This window comes from Lampetra fluviatilis, chromosome 20 (genome assembly GCF_964198595.1).
Source record: "Lampetra fluviatilis chromosome 20, kcLamFluv1.1, whole genome shotgun sequence".
In the NCBI taxonomy this organism is placed as follows: domain Eukaryota; kingdom Metazoa; phylum Chordata; class Hyperoartia; order Petromyzontiformes; family Petromyzontidae; genus Lampetra; species Lampetra fluviatilis.
Genome location: NC_136294.1, coordinates 7,997,774 through 8,018,673, shown reverse-complemented (window position 1 = coordinate 8,018,673; position 20,900 = coordinate 7,997,774). Strand labels below are relative to the sequence as shown.

General features: G+C 48.0%; 1 protein-coding gene across 1 annotated transcript in view; it reads left to right on the top strand.

Moving 5' to 3' along the window:
* The window catches only part of HS2ST1 (heparan sulfate 2-O-sulfotransferase 1), a 58,745-nt gene extending 49,505 nt beyond the window's left edge, over window positions 1-9,240 (top strand). The window contains exons 5-7 of the mRNA XM_078865546.1: window positions 3,520-3,617; window positions 5,467-5,624; window positions 6,111-9,240. Coding sequence (XP_078721672.1) covers window positions 3,520-3,617; window positions 5,467-5,624; window positions 6,111-6,337 — 483 coding nt within the window. The 3' untranslated portion in view covers window positions 6,338-9,240. The remainder of the gene's footprint in view (window positions 1-3,519; window positions 3,618-5,466; window positions 5,625-6,110) is intronic.
* The last annotated feature ends 11,660 nt before the right edge of the window (window positions 9,241-20,900 follow it).

Below are 20,900 nucleotides of genomic sequence, written 5' to 3'. Positions count from 1 at the left end.
AAAATAGATTTCGCACACTTTGTCTGGTATCAGCTCAGAGCTGCATTCCAGGTCAATTCCCGTCTTTGTCCAATTTGTAGTCATGCGGCTTTAACAAAATCATATGGGGACATTCCTGATGAAAGCACACAATGTGTTTGTTTCTTCTTATGCAGTTTTTATATTTTGTATCTTGCCAGGGCCCATCAAGGCCAAGGCCAAGGCCAGCTTCATTGTGGTTTCTAGATTATTTATAGGTCTGAGAAAATGGTTTAATTTCATATTTTATAACCTCTGTGTCTTCAACGGTTTTCAAGACAATGTAGTTTACATAATCTTTACCCCGCTACTTAAAAAATCTTGCTGTTAAGAGATATAGTTCTGGAAGACGGTCCCATAGGAAGACACAATATGATACTAGCGTAGTGCTATTGTCATCGGTTGTCAAACTAACTGTAAAATTACTATATCGATTCATTGCATACACAAGAGGGGTCCAAGCTGTCCAGCTAGTCTGGAGCAGTGTTCAGACATACAGCGTTGGCATCTCTCCCGCCTTGTCAAGCCTCTTTCCAGATTGTCTCTGCCAAATTATCCTGTATGAAGGTTTGCACAAATGTGGTTCTATTTTTATTGATGAAGTTATCCACACCATTGGTACCTCATTTGCCAGTAAAAAATATGATAATTGGTTTTTTACCCTTTTATCTGGCAACAAAACTGACACCTTTTTTTACGAGGAGCCCATTGATACAAATAATCCATCTTTCGATGGAGGTCTCGTGCGTGTATGAGGTACCAATGGTGCAAATGCTTACCCCGAGCTCTCATACTCTGATGGTGCATTGATAGATAGATAGATCGTTTATTGTCATTGTCACCAGTACAACGAAATTTAAAATGCTCACCAGTCAGGGCATCATTCATAAATTTAAATTAAATAAAACAAGAAAATAAAAATAAAATTAAATGAAAAATAATCAATTTATACTATATATAAAAACAGCCCAAGTATACCCACATACCCACATAAGGTTACATTTTGTCATTGCACATCTCTATTTCACATTCAATTGTAAACACTATTACTTAATAATTAATTAGCATTATTGAGTGTGGTGATCGCTGTAGGATAAAAGCTCTGTTTGAATCTGTTTGTGCGTCATCTGGTCCAACCTATGTGAGACTAGGCTCTAAAGAAAGCTTTCTCGGGTGTGGACCAATCAACTTCAAGGACAGTGCATACATTATCAGAGTTATGTTTTTTGTTTGCATTATGACTGCAGGTATTGTGGTCTATGCAAACATGACGCCTCGTAAAAAAGGTGTCAGTTTTGTTGCCAGATAAAAGGGTAAAAAACCAATTATCGAAATTATCCACAGTTTAGAAAAAGGTCTCCTCCAAAATTAAGTGGCACCTTGCAGTCTTGTCAGATTTCTGAATGCATTCGCAGCGTTCAGAAAGTGTCTACAATGTTTCGTATTATCTCCAGGCCCTGGCACATTGATGGGACAGTTCAGACGTCAATGCTTATCACACACACACTGTCCAATACATGTTGCGAGCGATTTTCTGAGACTTATAGAAACCAAAGTGAGTGGATACTGGCATTAAGCAGATTAAACATCGATGTCGGGTGTCAATAGGCTCAACTTGGTGACGTAACGATGAGACTGTAACTGGGCTACATTACCAATCGGGGGAGAATTGCAAAGGATGACGTTATACTGCTGAGGCGTGCAACCCGCTTCCGATTGGTCGTTGGGAAGCTTTATTTGACAGCTGCTGTCTAAAAACGGTTGATCCGCGGGTCGAAATTTAACCCACGGGAGTAATGAGACCTCGTGGAAGCCTCTTAATGAAGATTGGGGGACGAAGGGAGAGGAGTGTGACGGTGGTTGTTTGCATGAGGGTGCCAAGCCGCACGTGATCTCTGTGTACGCGCGTCGTCGTCGTCTTTGCTAACGCGACGTTTTCCCGTGCCGATGTTTTAAACCTCGTCTCCCATCTCGTGGAGTTCATTAAGAACTTTAACGAACGTTGTTGTGTTAAAAAAAAGAGTTGGAAAGTTTTTAATTTGTTTTCGTAATTTCTGTCGTTTGGGGGAAGAAAAAAAACTTTCAGATTTATTGCGCAAATTATTAGAGAAAAAGCGATGTAATACAAATCAAATGAAAAAAATGTTAGCTCATGCCACTATTTTGGTACTATTTATGAACCAGGATTTTTGCATGCTCCCGCCCCCCCGTGTGGAATATGCAAAAGACTGCAACATGACTCTTCTGAAAGGGCCCCCAGCGTGCAGTGTTTGGTTGGGTCTCATCAGCAACAAAAAATCAATGGCTAAAAACCTAAGACCGGAAAACTAAATTGTGTGGTGCTTTTGTCCTGTTGGTCTTCTCATTTAAATAATGTTGCTAAGCTGCCTCACTATTGTGCTCCTGGGGCCCGGTGCCCAAGGGTGGCTGGCTGCCTTTGCACACATAATGATGTGTTTACTTGTTTGGTCAACATGTGTCCCATTATTAGCTGGATTAACCTAATGGGTGAAAATGTAATAGCCCTGTGGGAGCACTTACAACGCTTTGTCCCAGTGGACCCCAGTCCTGGCACGTGCGTCACACATCCACGATTCGTCGATTTCAAATGCATAAAATAACACGTTCTCGTGTATAACCTTCCCTCGAAGGGCATTCTCTTGAGAAAGGGAGGGGCTAAAAAACACCCCGATGTTATTTTAAGGGCAGCGGCGCCTTAACGGCACTTGCGTAAAAACGTGTGCCCCCTTTTTCAGACCGAATTGAAAGCAGTGCCAGATTTTTCTTAGTTGACTTTACATTTCTCACGCTGCGGACATCCAGCCCCAGGTGACACAGTGACCCAAATTTGAGCAATCATCTCGACGAGCTCGTCATCAGCGACGAGCGAGCCTGTGGGGAGCGCACTTCGCTTGGAGGGTAGCGGCGGTGGTGTGGGGAGGAGATGGGAGAGGTGCTGCAGGTGTGGGAGCATCACATCTGCTGTCCCACGGACGCGACGCGTCTCTCGCGGTGCTTGTTCCTGGCTCGCGATATCAGATTTTTTATTCATCGTCTTTTTTCACAGATGTCCAGTCGGGGCGGGTCATAAGTTCGCACTCATTACACACAAAGTTCATGCCGCAAATGAACCACAATGCCTCGCTGATCTTGTCAAGGAGCATAACTCATCGCGCAAAGTCCAGTCGTCCTCAAAGCGGCTTTTGGCTAGCCATTGAACAAAGGCGGTCACTGCATCGCCAACTTTCAGATGTGACTTCTGTGGCCGTCTGGAACGTTCTTCCTTCCGATATTAGGAATCCACTGGATCTATAAACTTTTAACTCTAAATTGAAAACAAATTTCTTCAGAAATGCTTTGTGTTTAGTTTGTTGTCCTTCCCCCGCACCTCCGGTTAACACGGTTGGCTACGTACACTGCAAAATAAGTTATAGCATACATACAGAAAATTACAAAAACAAACAATATCTCGCGGTCGGTGTTTCGTGCCCGCTCCCACAGACGTTCGACGAGTGCGTGCAAGAGAAGGGCGTCGACTGCGCCCCCGAGAAGCTCTGGCTGCAGATCCCATTCTTCTGTGGCCACAGCGCCGAGTGCTGGTGCGTCCCACTTCACAAACAATGTATTCGTACTCGCACCCTTGCACGCTCACTGGTACCTCAACTGTCACGAATTTAAGCTCGGTTGTGCGTATAACGCTATGGGAAAAATGTTACCTTCTTAAAGTCAATAGAGCAGCAACATCTCATTATCGGGAATGGCGCTAGAAGATGAAGTTGTAAAACTACTTTTGAGGGTCATGTCAATAGGTCATGCTCAACCCAACACTAGATGGCACTCCTTAGTGATCCGTAAACAATGCCTCATCGTTTGTCCGTTATCTGGTGTATTGATACATTCTAGCCATAAGAGTTTGGTAATCCAAATTTTATTAAAAAGACGATTGCGCAACACATATTTGGCCATTTATTTGTACCTAGGCTGAAGCTATCCAACTCGCTTAAATTTCACTGTTGGGAATTCAAACCCATAGTGTCATCGGTGCCCGTGTCGTTGATTTAACACCAAGCCACTCTGAGCCACCCAAGTCGGCTTTCGCAATTAATACAAGTCACCCAAATAGGCAATTGGGGTCGTTGCCAAAGTACATAGTGCAGAACCCCCCCCCCCCTCCCCATTGTGCTTTTCTGAGCTGAATCCAGTCTCCCATCTGTCTAGGAATGATATCTATTATAAAAGTCCGGTTTTGTCCGTCAACTAAATTATGAGAGCCTTTCAGAAGGCCTAAATCAAAAAAGTTATAGAAAGTGGATCTCCCCCCCCCATTCCCCCAGATGTGGGGGTAAAAAATTGACCCAACAGGTTTACAACAATTGTCGACCGCCACCCATCCCCCACCCATGTTTTTAATGTATTTTATAGGCATATGCCTACATACCCTATATGCAATAGAGCCAGTAGTATCTGCATACATTTGGGGGGGGGGAAGGGGGAGAAAAGGACATCAGTGGGGGCGAAAGCGCCAAGAAGCCTTCTGCAGGAGCTCGACTAAGGTGGCTGTAGGCCGCCGAAATTCCAGTCAATTAAAAATCCCATCTCGCTACCGGAGAGCAGTGGACACTGAGCCAAGGAAATGACCACTGGATTCTTCAGATGCCCCCATAAAACCTTATACAGTCTGCAAGTCTCCCTCTATCAATGATTCATCATGCACATCAATTATACATCCTCTTGGAATGCTGAGTTATGGGCATACGTTACGTTGGGTGTTCACTGACAAGGTTCAGCTTGACTTTTCGAACAATGGATGAGTGTTTTCGTCCACAGTTTATGGGTGCTTTTGCAGGGCACTGATTAAAATTTCTGGCATTTCACACCATCTAATGGAAAACTACTTGACATGCTGCGGCCGCGACCCTCACCAGGACAAGCGGATTGAGAAACGAACCAAGGGACAAAAATTATAACTGCATGTTAAATTACAATTTCCAAATATGTTTATTACCTAAACTAAAATACAAATCAAATATTAAATAACACGTAAATATACAAATTATTAATACACGTAACAAATACAAATGTCTGGCCTTTCACACCATCGGTTATAAATACAAATTACCCCTCAAGTGGACTCAACATTATATGCCCGCCTACCTCTTATCATGCGAACGAGTGCGCATCAACGGTAGCGACGCGTGCCCTCGCACATCAAGTAAATTTTTATTTTCGCTTAAAAGCGTGGCGCCTTTCCTACACAAATCTGTCACTCACAGCGCCATCACATTCAATACCGTGAACTCGTAAACACAGAAATAAAAAAAATTATACGATGACAAAAAAATGTTATGCGATTGCCCCGGCCACTGACGCATCCTCGCCGACCAACCGCACTCCTCCAGTCAGCGCGTTTGGCTACGTACGGCGCGCGCGTGTGTCTGGGATGCGCAGGACGGTGGGCAGCCGCTGGGCTCTGGAGCAGGCGAAGCTGAACCTGGTTAACGAGTACCTCCTGGTGGGGGTCACCGAAGAGCTGGAGGACTTCATCCTCATCCTGGAGGCGGTGCTGCCGCGCTTCTTCAAGGGAGCCACAGAGCTTTTTAAGAAAGGTAGTGCTCTTTTATTTCCCGTGAATCGCTTGTTTTTTCCTAAACTATTTATTGACGCGCGCATAAACAGCGCAACCGGAGGGCAGTTAAGATGTCGCCACGGTGGCGAGATGTTGACTACCTCGCCTGGTATGCAGGAGGTCGTGGGTTCGATCCCAACCCTGACGCCTGCTGTATATTTGGAGTTTGCGTGTCTCTCTCCCCGTGGTCGCGTGGATTTTTCACCAGGTCCTCCGTTTTTTCCCTCCACATTTACAAACATGCGTTTAGAGTGTTTGGCTGCTATCAATTTCCACGTGATCAGCCACTTCTTTGAACTATCATTTATGAAGAGCTCTATACAGCTCAGTGGCTCTTACGTGGTCAAATAAAAGATAGTTTAGTTTTAAATTTGCCATAGCGTTATGGTTTCTAGTTTGTCGCCGAAGGATGATAGCCCAACTGATATTCCCCTCCCTTCCCCCAACCCCCACTGCGCTGCACCAGGAACAAAGTCGCATCTTCGCAAGACGGCGGAAAAGAAGGCGCCGTCGGCAGACGCAGTGCACACGCTGCAGCAGTCGGAGGTGTGGAAGCTGGAGCACGAGTTTTACGAGTTTGCGCTGGAGCAGTTCAGCTTCATCCGCGCGCACACTGTGCGGGAGAAGGACGGGGAGCTCTATCCCCTCGCCCAGAACTACTTTTACGAGAAGATTTACCCCAAGCAGAGCTAGCCGCGCCCGCGAGGGTCACGGAGGGCCATCCCGGTGCCGTCCCCCGTGCGTGGCCATGACGGGAAATGTTCGGCTCGGCACCGTGCGTCTCCGAGAGAAGACGCAACGGAGCCCTGTTCTCTCTGGTCAAAGCGTCCCGCACAAGAAGGGAGGAGGAGGAAGAAGGGGGGGGGGTGATTTTGGCGAGCGACTGGAAGATGGAAGACTTAGTCACAGCATCGTTTCTGGATAATTGTTTTAAAATGTGAGAGCTTTGGTTTCATTCATTTTTTTTGGTCACCTGCTTTTGAGTTGTGTGGGGGGTATTTCTTTTGTTGTCTCTACCAGTAGCCAACTCGGCTGCCCGCTACCCAACCACTACAATCGAAGGCTCCTAAAAGGCGACATTTCGTCGCCCTTGTGAGGAAAATCCAATCAAGGATTGTAACGTTTTCCAGGGACGTGCGTGCAAATGTCAAGATCGATGGTAGAGAGAGCATTGGGGGCAGTCGGGGCCTGCGCTCTGCTCCGCACGCAACAGACGGCTGAATGGTTGAGGGAAAAAAAAACTGTTCTTTGAATAATGGACGTGCACGCAGCAGCAGCAGCAGCAGCAGCAAAGGGTTGTTTTGTTTTTTGTTTTCTGTCCGGGACCACTCGTGCATAATAACTCTTAGACGACGCATTATTATTGTTTTGGAAATAAATGTCTCAACGTTGGATACATGACGACAGTTTGAATTATGTTTATGTGCGTGTGTGTGCTGTGATAATTTAATGTTTTTTTTTTATCAGGGAGACGCTCGCGCACACACGCAAAATATATTCTCAGCTGGCGTGGTGTACATTTCCTTAATGAAAAATCTAGCGAGTATGGTAATACTCTTATGAAAAGAGCATATAAATCATACCATTAATATTAATTCACTGGATAAAACACTGTTTTGAAAATGAGAGTGTTTTAAATGGTGTGTGGTGTATGTTTTGTATCTATGAATCTCACGGTCTGAAATAGAGTAACAAAGCTATTCCTTTTTTTGTGTGTTTTTTTTGCAAAACACCTGACCCACAACATTCTCTACGGGTCAGCTTTTGTTGTGGGTGAAGAAATGTGAAGGTCATCGAGAATAAAAACGGAATTTAGCGATCGTCATTTTTCATCCAAAGTTATTACATCGTACTGCACTGTCTGCAGATTTCAGCATAAGAATAATTGCCTTTTTGAAACATTCGTGAATTTATAACAAACAAAAAAACCCCCATCGTAATTTTGTATTAAATGTCAACAAAACGAGGAGTATATATATAATGTAGCTGTTGCAAAACTATTGGGTGAGCCTTTTTTTTACTATTTGCGAGATTAAAAGAAATGTGACTTTGTTTTGTGTTCCTGCTTTTTGCCCCAGAAGCCGACGGGGGCGCTTTTGAATTTTGTTTTCATTCAAATTGGTTTCAACGCCTAAATGGGGCAACACTGGTTTCTTCCTTTCAATTCTACTGCGCTTTCGTTTCTTATTTGCTGTAATGTACCCTAGTTGTTAGTGTCAAATAGTTTCTGCTCCGTGTGATATATGCTTTTCAGTCTTGCGTGTTTTTAAGTTAGGTCCGAGGTACAGTGTGTGCGTGTCTTGCATTGCTGGTTCATGGATGCTATCAATAGTTTGCACATCTTAACGTTGTCCTTACCTGCAGATGCCGCTGGAATAACATAATGGTCGAGAACTGGACTGTTAACCTTTACGCGGTCGATTTGGCAAGTGCATTTGCCGTGCCACACAGACACGAGCGGAGACCGGCGCACAGCCAAATCTCGCTGTGCCAGTGCACAATTCCTGGCGTTTGATCGATCCTATGCCTCGTCAACGCAGAAGAGTGGCTGAAATCGGGTGGTCGCTAACTGCCATCGATTTGTTGGCCTATATACAAAGTTGAATTTAAAAAAGAGATTTGTTTTTATTTTGATGTCAAAAGATCTGATATTTTCTACGATTCAGGTAAGCTTCATTTTGCTGTAATTTAATTTGTCCGTGTTATATAAGCGTGAATCGATGGCCAGCAAAATCCCACGTGAATTACAATAACTACGACGTATAAAACATTAATTTAATCTAAGACTTTAATGATGGGCCCGCAATGTTAAAAACAGTTTCATCTTTGTGTCAACGTTCATTTGATTCTGTTTGTATTTTTGCAAATTTTCAAGCAAATGTTCAATCGTATTTTACACAATAATAGTAACATCAGCCATTTGTCTATCTCCTGCTGGATGAAGGCCGCCGCATGCCAATCGGTTCATACGACCTGCTAGAGCAGGCATCAGAACTAAGAAAATATTGCGGACTGAAAATCATTAAGAGATATTGGGAATTGCACCAAGAGACAGAAAAGCAGATATATCAGATAGCAAGAGCAAATTTGGGAGATGTGATTTTAACTTAAGCGAGCATACGTGGGCTCGGGAAATACGCCACGAGAATGGATGATGGCCCAACGAGACTAGTGATGGAATGACAGCCAAGGGAGAGAGAGGGGAAAAAAAACACTGAACAGGTTGATCACTGGGGAGATGGGAGTGAGTCGATGAGCTCTTGTGCGGGAGCAAGACGGATTGTGGCGTCACAGGACTGGAGGGATGGCATAGGTTGTGGGGGGAAGCCTTCATCCATCAGTGGGTATGCAATGTCTGATGAGTAACATTATAAACAAAACGTGCGCGTCATTAAAAGTTGCTTCGTCGTGGTGGGTTTCCATTGTGATTGAATTTTAAAAAAATTTAAATTAATCTTGAAACACGCTGTTTAACAATAACAAAATAATAACAATACAGTTATTGGATGTTTACCGTTGTTGGTTTGGTGTAAAATCACATGAAATGTTCTATTTTTCATGTTTTGTATATAAAATAAAGAAGTGTGGTGATATTTTACCGTCGTTGGCGCCTGTTCCGTCCAACACGTTCGGCGCCTTCTCCCCACCGCGAGCTCCTCCGTAAGCTCAGTGAGTTCCTCAGTGAGCTCCTCAGTGAGCTCCTCCGTGGAGCTCCTCAGTGAGCTCCTCCGTGGAGCTCCTCAGTGAGCTCCTCCGTGGAGCTTCTCCGTAAGCTCCTCTGTGAGTTCCTCAGTGAGCTCCTCCGTGGAGCTCCTCAGTGAGCTCCGTGGAGCTCCTCCGTAAGCTCCTCGGTGAGTTCCTCGGTGAGCTCCTCCGTGGAGCTCCTCCGTAAGCTCCTCGGTGAGTTCCTCAGTGAGCTCCTCCGTGGAGCTCCTCCGTGGAGCTCCTCGGTGAGCTCCTCCGTGAGCGCCTCCGTGAGTGACACATGCCAGGCACCCCTCTACACACGGCTCCGTTTCTCACTGAATCTTCTCCAGCTCGCTGGTCTACCGAAGTTGGTGGCACGTGACGAGTATCTCTGCAGCCACAGCGAGGGGTGTACGTGATAATAACTTCATAATGATTGCAGTTGTATATACTGTAGCGTCATTCGTGCTAATTGCATCTCGCAACGCTGTTGCAATAATTAAACAGTTCAACGCACATGCATAAACACATGAAGGGCTAAATCCTATCCATAGCCAATATTAAGTAAATGTAACCCTCCAGAAAATAAAACATGAATGAACAAATCAAGAAATGGCATGCAAACAAAAGGCACAAACAACAACAAAAAGTTATCAAAACAGAGGTAAAGAATATTATCTATGTATGTTGAATTTGTTTCGCACTACGCAGCCAACCGTGCTAATGTTGAGGTGCGGGGGAAGGACAAACTAAACACAAAAAGCAGCTCTGAACATCTTGGTTCTTTCGGTAAAGTCACGTAGAAGGGAAATAATAAAAATAAAACATAATAAAATACATTTCTCACATGTTTTATTTTTATTAATTATTTTTTCCTTCTACGTGACTTTACCGAAAGAACCAAGAAGATGAATTCCTGCAGTCAGGAAAGCTTTAAATCGAAATTCAGCTCGAAACAAATGAGTTGTCAATCGAGCTGTAGAAGCGCATACCTCCAGTGGCTTGCTCATATCGAAAGGCAAGAGCATTCCAGGCGGCCGCAGATGCGCATCTGTATGGAACTGTGCAAAGGTTTAGCTCCTCACACCAGCAAGAGCAATTAGTCCACCAAGTGACATCCCAAGATGTGATGCGATGGATGCCGAAATATTTGCAGGAGAGCTGACCCAGCTAACAATTAAAACCCACCGCGCTGCTTATACGGCTACGAGGCGTTATGGTGGTGACGAGTACCCGATGTTGCCGGCTGTGGCCGACTCCCAGTGAATGCCAGTCTCCTAGATTTGAAGCTTTCGTGGCTGCAAGGATTCATACTCTTCTGCTTTTCGGTAAAGTCACGTAGGTAAAAAATTATAAAAATAAAATAAGTAAAATTCTGAAACGTGATTTATTATTTTATTTCTATTATTACTTCTATTAATTTTTTTTACCTACGTGACTTTACCGAAAAAGCCTACGAGTATATAATGCCAGTCTCCTCCACGCCCGTCATGATATTAGCGCTGAGTTGGGAGCCGACTCCTCGCCTCTCGACTCGTTCGTCCCTGCGAGGTTGATGGTCCCTTGTGACACCGGTATTAGAATAATAACACTACTCATCATGCACTCTGATGAGATGCAGTAGTAATGCAGTGCAAATGAGTCAGTGCTGATTAGGTGCTATTAATCCCCAATCCTGTTACCAATTGTGCAAATACGTAGCTAAGAGTGTGTGGTTAACTCGATGCTTGAAGCAGATCCTTGATGGGTTGTGCTAATCTTGGCGTGCCAGTTAACTCTCTGCTCTATACACTCGTCCTAACCCAGTGGGTTAAACGAATTCTTCATTCAATTCTCACGCAGCAGGAACCCGAGTGGAATCTAGCTGAGAATATACTTTGAAAGCAGGAGGGCATCTTGCTGGCCGTGCTGTAAAGAGAAGCCACCGGCGCAGCGCGATCACCTATCGCTGAGAAATCGAGAGGGTCTTCTTGGTTCTTTCGGTAAAGTCACGTAGAAGGGAAATAATAAAATAATAATAATAAAACATAATTAAATAATTCTCACGACGTTTCGGCCACAACGCAAGCAGCCGTCTTCAGGTGAAGACCAGGTCTGTCGGGGAGACACCGTCTGAAAGAAGATGAATCCCTGCAGTCACGAAAGCTTTAAATCGAAATTAAAACGCGAGAGGGTTTTGGGCATCGCTGCATCCTTTCCATCGAGTCGCTGGAAGCACGAGCAAGCGGATTGTCCTCACGAGGTGCTACAGCCCGGCACGTGGCACGCCGAGGTCGGCATCGGTGCAACGCAGTGACGGCTTTTTGCGCTGGGAACACATTCCTGCTGCGGAGGGAGCTGGTAGGAACGTTGGGTTGCTCGGTCAATGGCCAGAGTCAACGGCGGCGTGGTGTATTCCGCAAATATGCCCGACTGCGAGGGCGGGCACAAGCCGGCGTGAGTAGGTTAAACGTTGAGTTGCATAAGGGCACCACGGGGTGACCAGCCCCTCCCCACCAAGCCCCACCCCTACCCAGCCCCTCCATCCCCACCCAGCCCCTCCCTGCACGACGGACGGACACAATAATCCCCTGTGGGCTGGTGTAACCAGGAGGTTACTACCAGTAATATTTTTTTCTTGTTCCGATTCAAACAGAGCTCGCTCGGTGGTGACTTTGTCAATTCAAACGTCAAGCTCGCGACACGCGCATCGGGTGCGATAATCCCTGATGTTCGGTTCATGTACGTGCGCTCAACGATGGGGTTCGCGTGGCCCCTGTAGTTGCTAATGGAGTCTGCTACCTTTTCCGCAATGTTGACAATAGAACCAATTTATTAGTCGAATCGTGGCCTTGCATCGGAATTAAATCGACAGGGGGGGTGTGGGTGGGTGGGCTGGTGGGAATCTTGACACCACCAGAAGCTGGGTTTGTCTGCGCGACGGTGAGCAGGTGAACGCGTGGTCCAAGTGACCTTCGTGCTGGTACATGAACCACTGACTACGTACGGTGCAAAAGAAGTTCACAACATACATACACCCGCCAGGAGCGAGCATTGGGCTCAAATGAGACAATGGGAAGCCAAGGTGAAAGCAGCGAAGGCTACAACATCAGCAGGCTGTTAAAGACAAATAAGTACCCACGTTGCTCTCTTAAAAGTGTTCTTCACTCATTTTCAGAGGGGGACCCACTTTCGCCGTTAAGACATCATCGGTGTGTGGGTCGCCACACCTTTGAAATCTTTGGGGTTTGACAGCAGCACGATGATGATGTTGGGGGTGGGTGGGGGGTGTTTCCACGTATCGTGTGTTGTTGCATGCGACACGTCAGGGGCCACACTAAAGGCCACCAGGGGCCACAGTCGCCTGCGGGCCTTGCAATGAAGAGCACTATCTTAAAATATCCATAATAGAGGGTTTTTTGGGGTTCGATTGCGTAAATATAAATGTGTCATTAAACCCGCCACTACCTGGCACAGCCAATTAGTGAGGTTTGTCACGTAAACAAAACATGCCAATTCGTTACTAGTACAGCACACCGGTGCGTTAGAGAGTAAACCCACAACATTTACAATTCGAGTACGACGTTTCGCCCGTAATTACAACCAGCCTCATCAGGCGGCAGCCTGGGCCGGATGGTGGTGGGTTTAACGACACATTTATATTTACGCCATCTACCCCAACACCAACATCTTATGGATAATATTTATCGCGAAAGCCTCCGTGTTAAACCAACTTAAAAGATAATGCTGCAGGCCTTTGATTGAATAAAGAACATCACTACAATGCAACAATGATGTATCTGCGCTTGTAAAATGTGCTAATGTTGGTCGTTTTTTTGTAATTCAATCACTGACAACAGCGGTCACGGTGACGGCCCTCACAGCTCGTTAAATATGTCCCCATGAGATTAAACTAATTTGTGCCCCATGCGCTTTTCAGAAGATGTCGGAACATGTTCTGCATTTCATTCTGTATCTGTACAGCTCAGGGGTAAATCTGTGCGTGTACCCATCTCCTCGCCTTGTCTGCCTGCATCTCTTTGTCCCCCGTGTCCACGTTTCTAATTATCCATCCAGTCTCTTTCCATCTCTTGAGTCCATCTCTGTCTTTTCATTTGTCTCTCGTCACCCCCTGCTCACTTTGTATTTTCATCCCTCTTCTATTTGTTTCCGTCTCCCTTACCTCGCCACTTATCCCCCCCCCCAGTCTGTCTCTTTGGGTTTAAATCGCTCCCCAAAGCTAATGTGACTGACCTAGGACTGAGCCGCGTTGTTCCGCCAGCCCTGATGCACACGGCTCGAGGTAACAACATTGCCAAGGGTCTCTCTGTTCTTCACCGCGGTCGGTCGCTCCGACGACTCTCAGGGTTTTTCATCAAACTGCTTTCGAACTCGCCTTCTTGCGTGAGTGGCATTCGGGTGCTGGTCTACTGTGTATCTCTATTTTATTTTTTCATTTTACCAGGTAAGGCCCCACTGAGCTATATAGCGCTTTGTCAGACGCGACCTGGCCAAATGATAGCTCAACGAAGTGGTTTATCTTAAGGCAGCCAAATACTCTAAGCGCGTGATGTCGATTCTAAATGTGGAGGGAAAAACCGCAAGACCCAGAGAAAGAGTCCATGCAACCACAGGGAGAGAGACACGCAAACTCCAAATATGCAGGCGTCGTCAGGGTCGTGATCAAATCGACGACTTCCTTCATACCAGGCGAGCGAGTTAACATCTCGCATAAAGCGGCGCCCACATCATCAAGGCAATATGCTCGTTGCGGGCCGCTGGTCGACGGTAAAAGTGTCCGGAGGACCTTCAGGATTCTACCAGACTGTTGCCCAGTCACGGTTGGGTGACTCTACAATTGCAGAGACGCCACCTGTAGCACCCGCGAGGTCGCTGGGATACCTGTGTTTGGGTTTATAGTTTTGCATTATTATTCTTGAAAATGTTTATTACAAGTCGCGCGCTTAAACCGAACAAATATGTTGCTCCGGTTAATCCGAAATCTACGTGATTGCCTCTACAGTTCAGGAGTTGCATATCTTTACAACAGTGGGCGGAGTTTGATTGATGTTGAAAGGCGTGGCTCTGCTGCTATCCACTTAGTGGGCCGAGTCTTCTGCGTGGGAGCAGGAAAGTGTCATTGTCACTGAGCACGTGGCATCAATCGGAAATCGAAAGCGTAACAATGAAAATCGTCGTTCGTGCTTCATTTAAAGTGATTTGTCCGATCATTTATTTTGTGAGTATTAATTGACGAAACTGTGCGATGGCACAGAAACTTAAATGTAATTAATACCGAAATGAGTGGGGTTTGTGGCATAGAGATCCGCGGGAAAGGGTTACATATTTGTTTTATTATCCGCGATTTTGAATTATCCGCGGCCATCCTCCCCGTCATTTGCGCGGATAATCGAGAGTCGAATGGACTCTCACAACGCACCACGTGATCACAAGGGTAATCCCATTTATAAAAAAAAAACCGGTACACAGAAACCAGCAGAGTGGAAAGGTAATCAGCGTTGCCAACTAAGAGATTATTCTTTCCGGAGAGTTTTTTTTTAGGTATCCCATCACAACCAAAGAAATGTAGTCAAAGTGACTTACGACGACACATCCAGCGACGTTGCGGGACGAGGACACGATGCAGAATTAGGAGCAAGTCCAGGTCCTTGTTGGTACTAAGGAAAGATTCTTAATCGATACACGATGTTCAAAGAGAGATTTCCAGCTCATACGGCCATTACGGCCTTGCCTCATCTCATCCATTGCAGCCCTGAGCCATTTGTGTAAATTCCGCATTTCTGATTACAGGAGCATGCCCATCCATAGGCCACCCATGGTTGACTTCCCGCACAAAGTGAGACACTCATGCTCCTACTAATACGTCGTAAATTGCCTTGTGATGTTTTCGATGACCGTTGATGTAGGGTCTATCAAGCGACATCCATTGACCCTTCGAAGTGAATCCGGAGACGTTCTAACTCAAGGAATTGGGCAAACCAAGAAGGCAGTGAGACAAAAATTGAGGCGTTCGAGTGGGTTGCAGTTCCGGTGTATGTGTGTAAGTATAGCAACGCTCAGGGGTGGACCAGCAACTCCCCAAACGAGTGTTTTCAATGCTCACAGTGTTTTAGTTTAAACACATTCCTGCGGAGGGAGCTGGTAGAAACGTTGGGTTGCTCGGTCAATGGCTAGGGTCAACGGCGGCGTGGTGTATTCCGCAAATATGCCCGACTGTGAGGGCGGGCACAAGCCGGCGTGAGTAGGTTAAACGTTGAGTTTTATAAGGGCACCACGGGGTGACCAGCCCCTCCCCACCCAGCCCCACCCCTCCCACCCCCACCCAGCCCCACCCTCCACACCCAGCCCCTCCCCACCCAGCCCCTCCCCACCCAGCCCCTTCCCTGCACGACGGACGGACGGACACAATAATTCCCTGTGGGCTTGTGGAACCAGTAGGTTCCTACCAGTACGAGACATCAGAATGTACGAACGTGTCAGTGAACTTATCAATGATGGGCGGCAAATGACTGGAACGACGTCGACTGCAGCGTTCTTCATGAGCAAGGCCCGCGGGCGACCGGCGGCCCCTGATGGCCTTCAGTGAGGCCCTCTGACGCGCCCCGGCATCGTCGTTCTGCCGTCCAACCCCCAATGGTTTCAAATGTGTGGCGGCCCTCGCACTGATGGCGAAAGTGGGCCCCCTCTGAAAATTAGTGAAGGACACTGGTCGACTGCATTCAAACGAGGCACCGCCCCCTCGCTGAACTTTGTTGATGCTTCAACGACGAAACATTTCAGTTATATCGTTTTGCTCAGTGGTCATCTGCTCGTGCAGACACCCGCCAACATGTGTTTCCCAGGTTGCGGTTAAAAAAAGAAAGAATGGATCGACAATGTCACGGTTAAAAATAAAGGACACACGAGCGAGGCAATATCTGCTTCTGACGCTGCATTTTGCCGATGCTTTTTCTCGCATCGCGCTTGCTTCTGATTATCTGCCGGGATTCATTCTCATTATAAGTCCATACCCCTCTCACTTCATCGTCTCTCTGGCTTATTATGTTAACTTAATGTACAATCTATGCAGCAGCAACAACAACAACAACGAAAAATTGGCGTGAATTCCGCATGCCTTCTCTTGCATTTGCCTAATGAGTGTCATTAATTCCGTTTAACAAGGCCAGTGTCGCCGCGTGTGCAGCACAAATAGAAATCGGCAGCGGCCGCCGTTGAACGTCGCATTGCTCGACACCCACCTGCCATCAAACCAAAAATATTGCTTTCATGAAAATCAGCCGGCGATCATTCTGCATCTCCAAATAAAAAAATATAAGGTGGGGGGGGGGGGGAGAGTGTTTTCGTTCAAATATCACCTCTTTAAGAAATGCTTACTCTGTACATGTTTTCCACAAAGGCAAATTCATTTCAAACTAGTGCCTCGTCGTCAGGTGCACATTCTTACACGGGAGCAGCACGAAACGTGCGCGAGTTTGCTGCCGTTCATTGAACGGCTTTGAGTCCGTACCTGTGTGGCCTGCGGCTGGCTGGAGTGAGTGGGTTAATGAAGGGCTATTGACTCAACCAGTTAATGACTTCGCCGTAATCACCCACGGTCAGTGTAATTCATAGATGCCTTGGGTGTGCAATTAATAAACGGCTAATGAGGGTGGCTCCTGGCTTTCCCGCTGGATGCTGGTGTTGTGGCCAAGTTTTTTTTTCCGTTCGAACGCCACGGCTTGTCTGGCTTTGATGAAGCAACAGCAGTAGCGCAGTGAGGGGTGAGGGGTGGGGGAGCAAACACAATTCTAGCCCCCCGCCCCGTCATCTTCCTCCGACGACCCTAATTTCTGACCCGGCTCCGACGTCTCGCTCTCTATGAGCACATTTGTGCTCCTCCATCGGCTCAACTGTCCGGCAGCCAGACCTCTCTGCCCATACCACCCCTCCACCTATCCTCACCCATGCCAATTTCACAACTTAACGCATGTGCCCCATACCCCACTGTCTCTCTTTGTTTTACGATCAGTGGAAACAAGAAGATGCTCGGTGTATTCGGCACTTTGCTTCGTTCATCATTTCGTAATTTTTTTTTTATATAACTTTGCTTTATGCAAACCCCCACCTCTCGCTCACTCTCTCGCTCTCTCTCTCGCTCTCTCTCGTTCTGCACGCAGCCCTTCTCGCAGTCCGACGGCCTCCGACGGGTAGCTCATATCAGCATGCAGAGCTCCCCGTCATCTGCCACCGAGCACACGGCCTCCTCCATCGCCCACTGCTCCTTGAAGGCTGGCACGGGGCGGGTCAGCCGCGCATGGCGGAACTCCAGCCCACACACCCTGACTCCGACCAGAGCGCGGAAGATGCCCAGGCTGCTGGCCGGACGTTTCCCCTCTCATCCACGCTGCACCCATCAGACATCCTCACTCACCATCACATTCCACCTAATTCTGCCTTACCTACCTCTGCAACATCAACTCCATTGCCAGCCCCTGTCCCTCCATCCATTCCACGGCCTTCCTCACTGAACGTCGTCGGACTGCATCTGGAAAGGGCGCTATATACACATTCGAAATAGAACAGGAGAGGCCTCGTTGAGGCCATGCCGGCATACGCCGACATCTGGGGAGGGCGTTGAGCGGTCTGTCACGCCCGCACAGGAGAAGGAAAACTCTAGGTTATGTTTTATTTGTCATGATAGAGAACCATATTTGCAATGTGGACGATTGCGTCGTAGCAGTATCGCCACATCCCCAGTAAGCGTGCGAGGTTGCGTCGACGTTGGCTTGCGGATTGACGCTTTGAACCAACATTCCGTGTTTACTGGGTCGCAGCAACCCCAATCACGGGCGATTGACGGAGAGCGCTAACCTGGGTCAAGTGTCTCCCTGCCCACTCGATCTACAAACCACTACTCGCCTGGCTTAGGGTTAGTCAACTAGACAGAGTTTTTACTTTACCAGGTAAGGCTCACTGAGCTATGTAGCATTTTTTTTCGAGAAGCGACCTGGCCACAAATGATAACTCAACGAAGTGGCTTATCGCGTGAACATGTAAAGCAGCCAAATACTCGAAACGCGTGATGTTGATTCTAAATGTGGAGGGGGGAAACCGGAGCCCCCGGAGAAAAATCGACGCGACCGCGGGGAGAGAGAGACGCGCAAATTCCAATTATTCAGCAGCCGTCACCAGGCTCGGGATTGAGAGCCCACGACCTCCTCTATACTCGGCGAGGTCGTTAACATCTCGCCACCCAGGAAGAGGCCGAGCGATTCTGAATGCCCGTGCCCAAGGTCGTGCATTTTCTTCCGTATGAACGTGGGTTTAAAATATTGATTGCGACGTAGGTTGGAATGCAGATGCGCACTCACGTGGGAGGTGGGAGGGGGGAGCAGGGGGAGATGGGGAGAGGGGGGGGAGCAGGGGGAGGTGGGGAGAGGGGGGGGAGCAGGGGGAGGTGGGAGGGGGGGGAGGTGGGAGGGGGGAGCAGAGGGAGATGGGGGGAAGTTGGAGGAGGGGGAGCAGGGGAGATGGGGGGAGGTTGGAGGAGGGGGAGCAGGGGAAATGGGGGGAGGTGTGGGGGAGCAGGGGGAGATGGGGGGAGGTGGGAGGAGGTGGGAGGAGGGGAGCAGGGGGAGATGGGGGGATGAGGGGGGGGGAGCAGGGGGAGATGGGGGGATGTGGGGGGGGGGGGAGCAGGGGAAGATGGGGGGAGGTGGGAGGAGGTGGGAGGAGGGGGAGCAGGGGGAGATGGGGGGATGAGGGGGGGGGAGCAGGGGGAGATGGGGGGAGGTGGGGTCAAGGGCGAGATGGGGGGGGGGCAGTTGAACCCGGTCTCAAATGTTTAGACGGTGCCCTTGCAGGTGGTACAATTTAGAATAATTTTTCATCATGAGACCTCTTTTGCCAGCACCATAATATGAGAATAGGGTTTCGCCTTTTTTCTGGCAACAAAACAGGTCCATCACCATCATGGCTTGGCTTCGCGAACGAAGATCTAGGAAGGACATCCACGTCTTCTGCAGGCACGCTGGTGGCTGAAGAGGCTTATGCGGGACAATCAGGTCTTGCCACAACAGCTGCAAGTATAGGTCTCATCTGGGATGGGTGCTGAGGGATCATGGTTCTTCCTCCTTCTCCTTTTGTCCTCCATACGGGCCCTGCGGGTATCTTCGAAGAAGGAGGTGGCATGGTGGACTGTGTGCCACCAGGAGTTGCGATCAGCTGCTTGTGTTGCCCACTGACGGTGATCGATGCAGCAAGCAGTGAGGGACTTCTTCAGGGAGTCTTTATATCGCTTTCGTGGTGCCCCTATGTCGCGATGGCCAGAGGACAGTTCCCCATACAGCACAATCTTAGGTAAGCGGTGGTTCTCCATCCTGGCGATGTGCCCTGCCCAACGAAGCTGTGTCTTGAGGACCATGGCCTCGATGCTGATGACCTTCGCTGACTTGAGGACTTCAGTGTTGGCGACGAAGTCACTCCAGTGAAGGTTGAAGATTGTGCGGAGGCAGCGCTGATGGAAACGCTCGAGGAGACTCAGGTGACGACGGTACGTGACCGTGACCCAGGACTCAGCGCCATACAGGAGAGTGGTCAGCACAACAGCTTTGTAGACGTTGACCTTTGTGGCTCTTTTAAGGTTTCTGTTGTTCCAGACACGTTTGTATAGTCTGCCAAATGCACTGTTTGCCTTGGCCAGCCTGTTGTCGACTTCGTTGTCGATCTTGGCGTCAGACGAGATCACGCACCCCAAGTAGCTGAACTGGTGGACAGCTTTCAGTTCTGTTTGTTCAATGAAGATGCTTGGTGGATGGTGCTCCTCATGGGGTGCGGACTGATGAAGAACGTCAGTCTTCCTCAGGCTGACTTCAAGGCCGAAGATCTGAGCTGCTTTCGCGAAACAGGACGTAATTCGCTGCATAGCTGCCTCTGTGTGAGCAAGGAGGGCGGCATCGTCAGCAAAAAGCAGCTCCCTGATCAGTTGCTCCATGGTCTTTGTGTGGGCCTGCAAACGCCTCAGGTTGAACACGCTCCCGTCGAGACGAAAACGGATGTATATGCCATCAGCGTCGTCGAGGTCCTCTGTGACCTGCTGGAGCATCATGCTGAACAAAATGGTGAACAGCGTGGGAACAAGAACACAGCCCTGTTTCACGCCGTTTGCAATAGGGAAGGGCTGCGAGAGATTGTTGCTATGTCTGACTTGTCCAAGCTGGTCTTCATGAAGCTGGACGATCATGGTGAGGAACTTCGGTGGGCAGCCTAGCTTGTCCAGGATTTTCCAAAGTCCCTGCCTGCTCACGGTGTCAAACGCTTTTGTCAGGTCCACAAAGGTGACGTACAGCGCTTTGTTTTGCTCCCGGCACCTTTCCTGAATCTGCCTCAGGACAAACACCATGTCTGTGGTTCCCCGGTTGGCTCTAAAGCCACACTGGGTCTCTGGGAGGTGATCTTCAGCTATTGCGGGTACCAGTCTATTCAGCAGTACTCTTGCGAGGATTTTGCCGGCGACGGACAGAAGTGTTATGCCACGATAATTGGAACAGTCTGATTTCTCCCCTTTGTTCTTGTACAGGGTGATGATGAC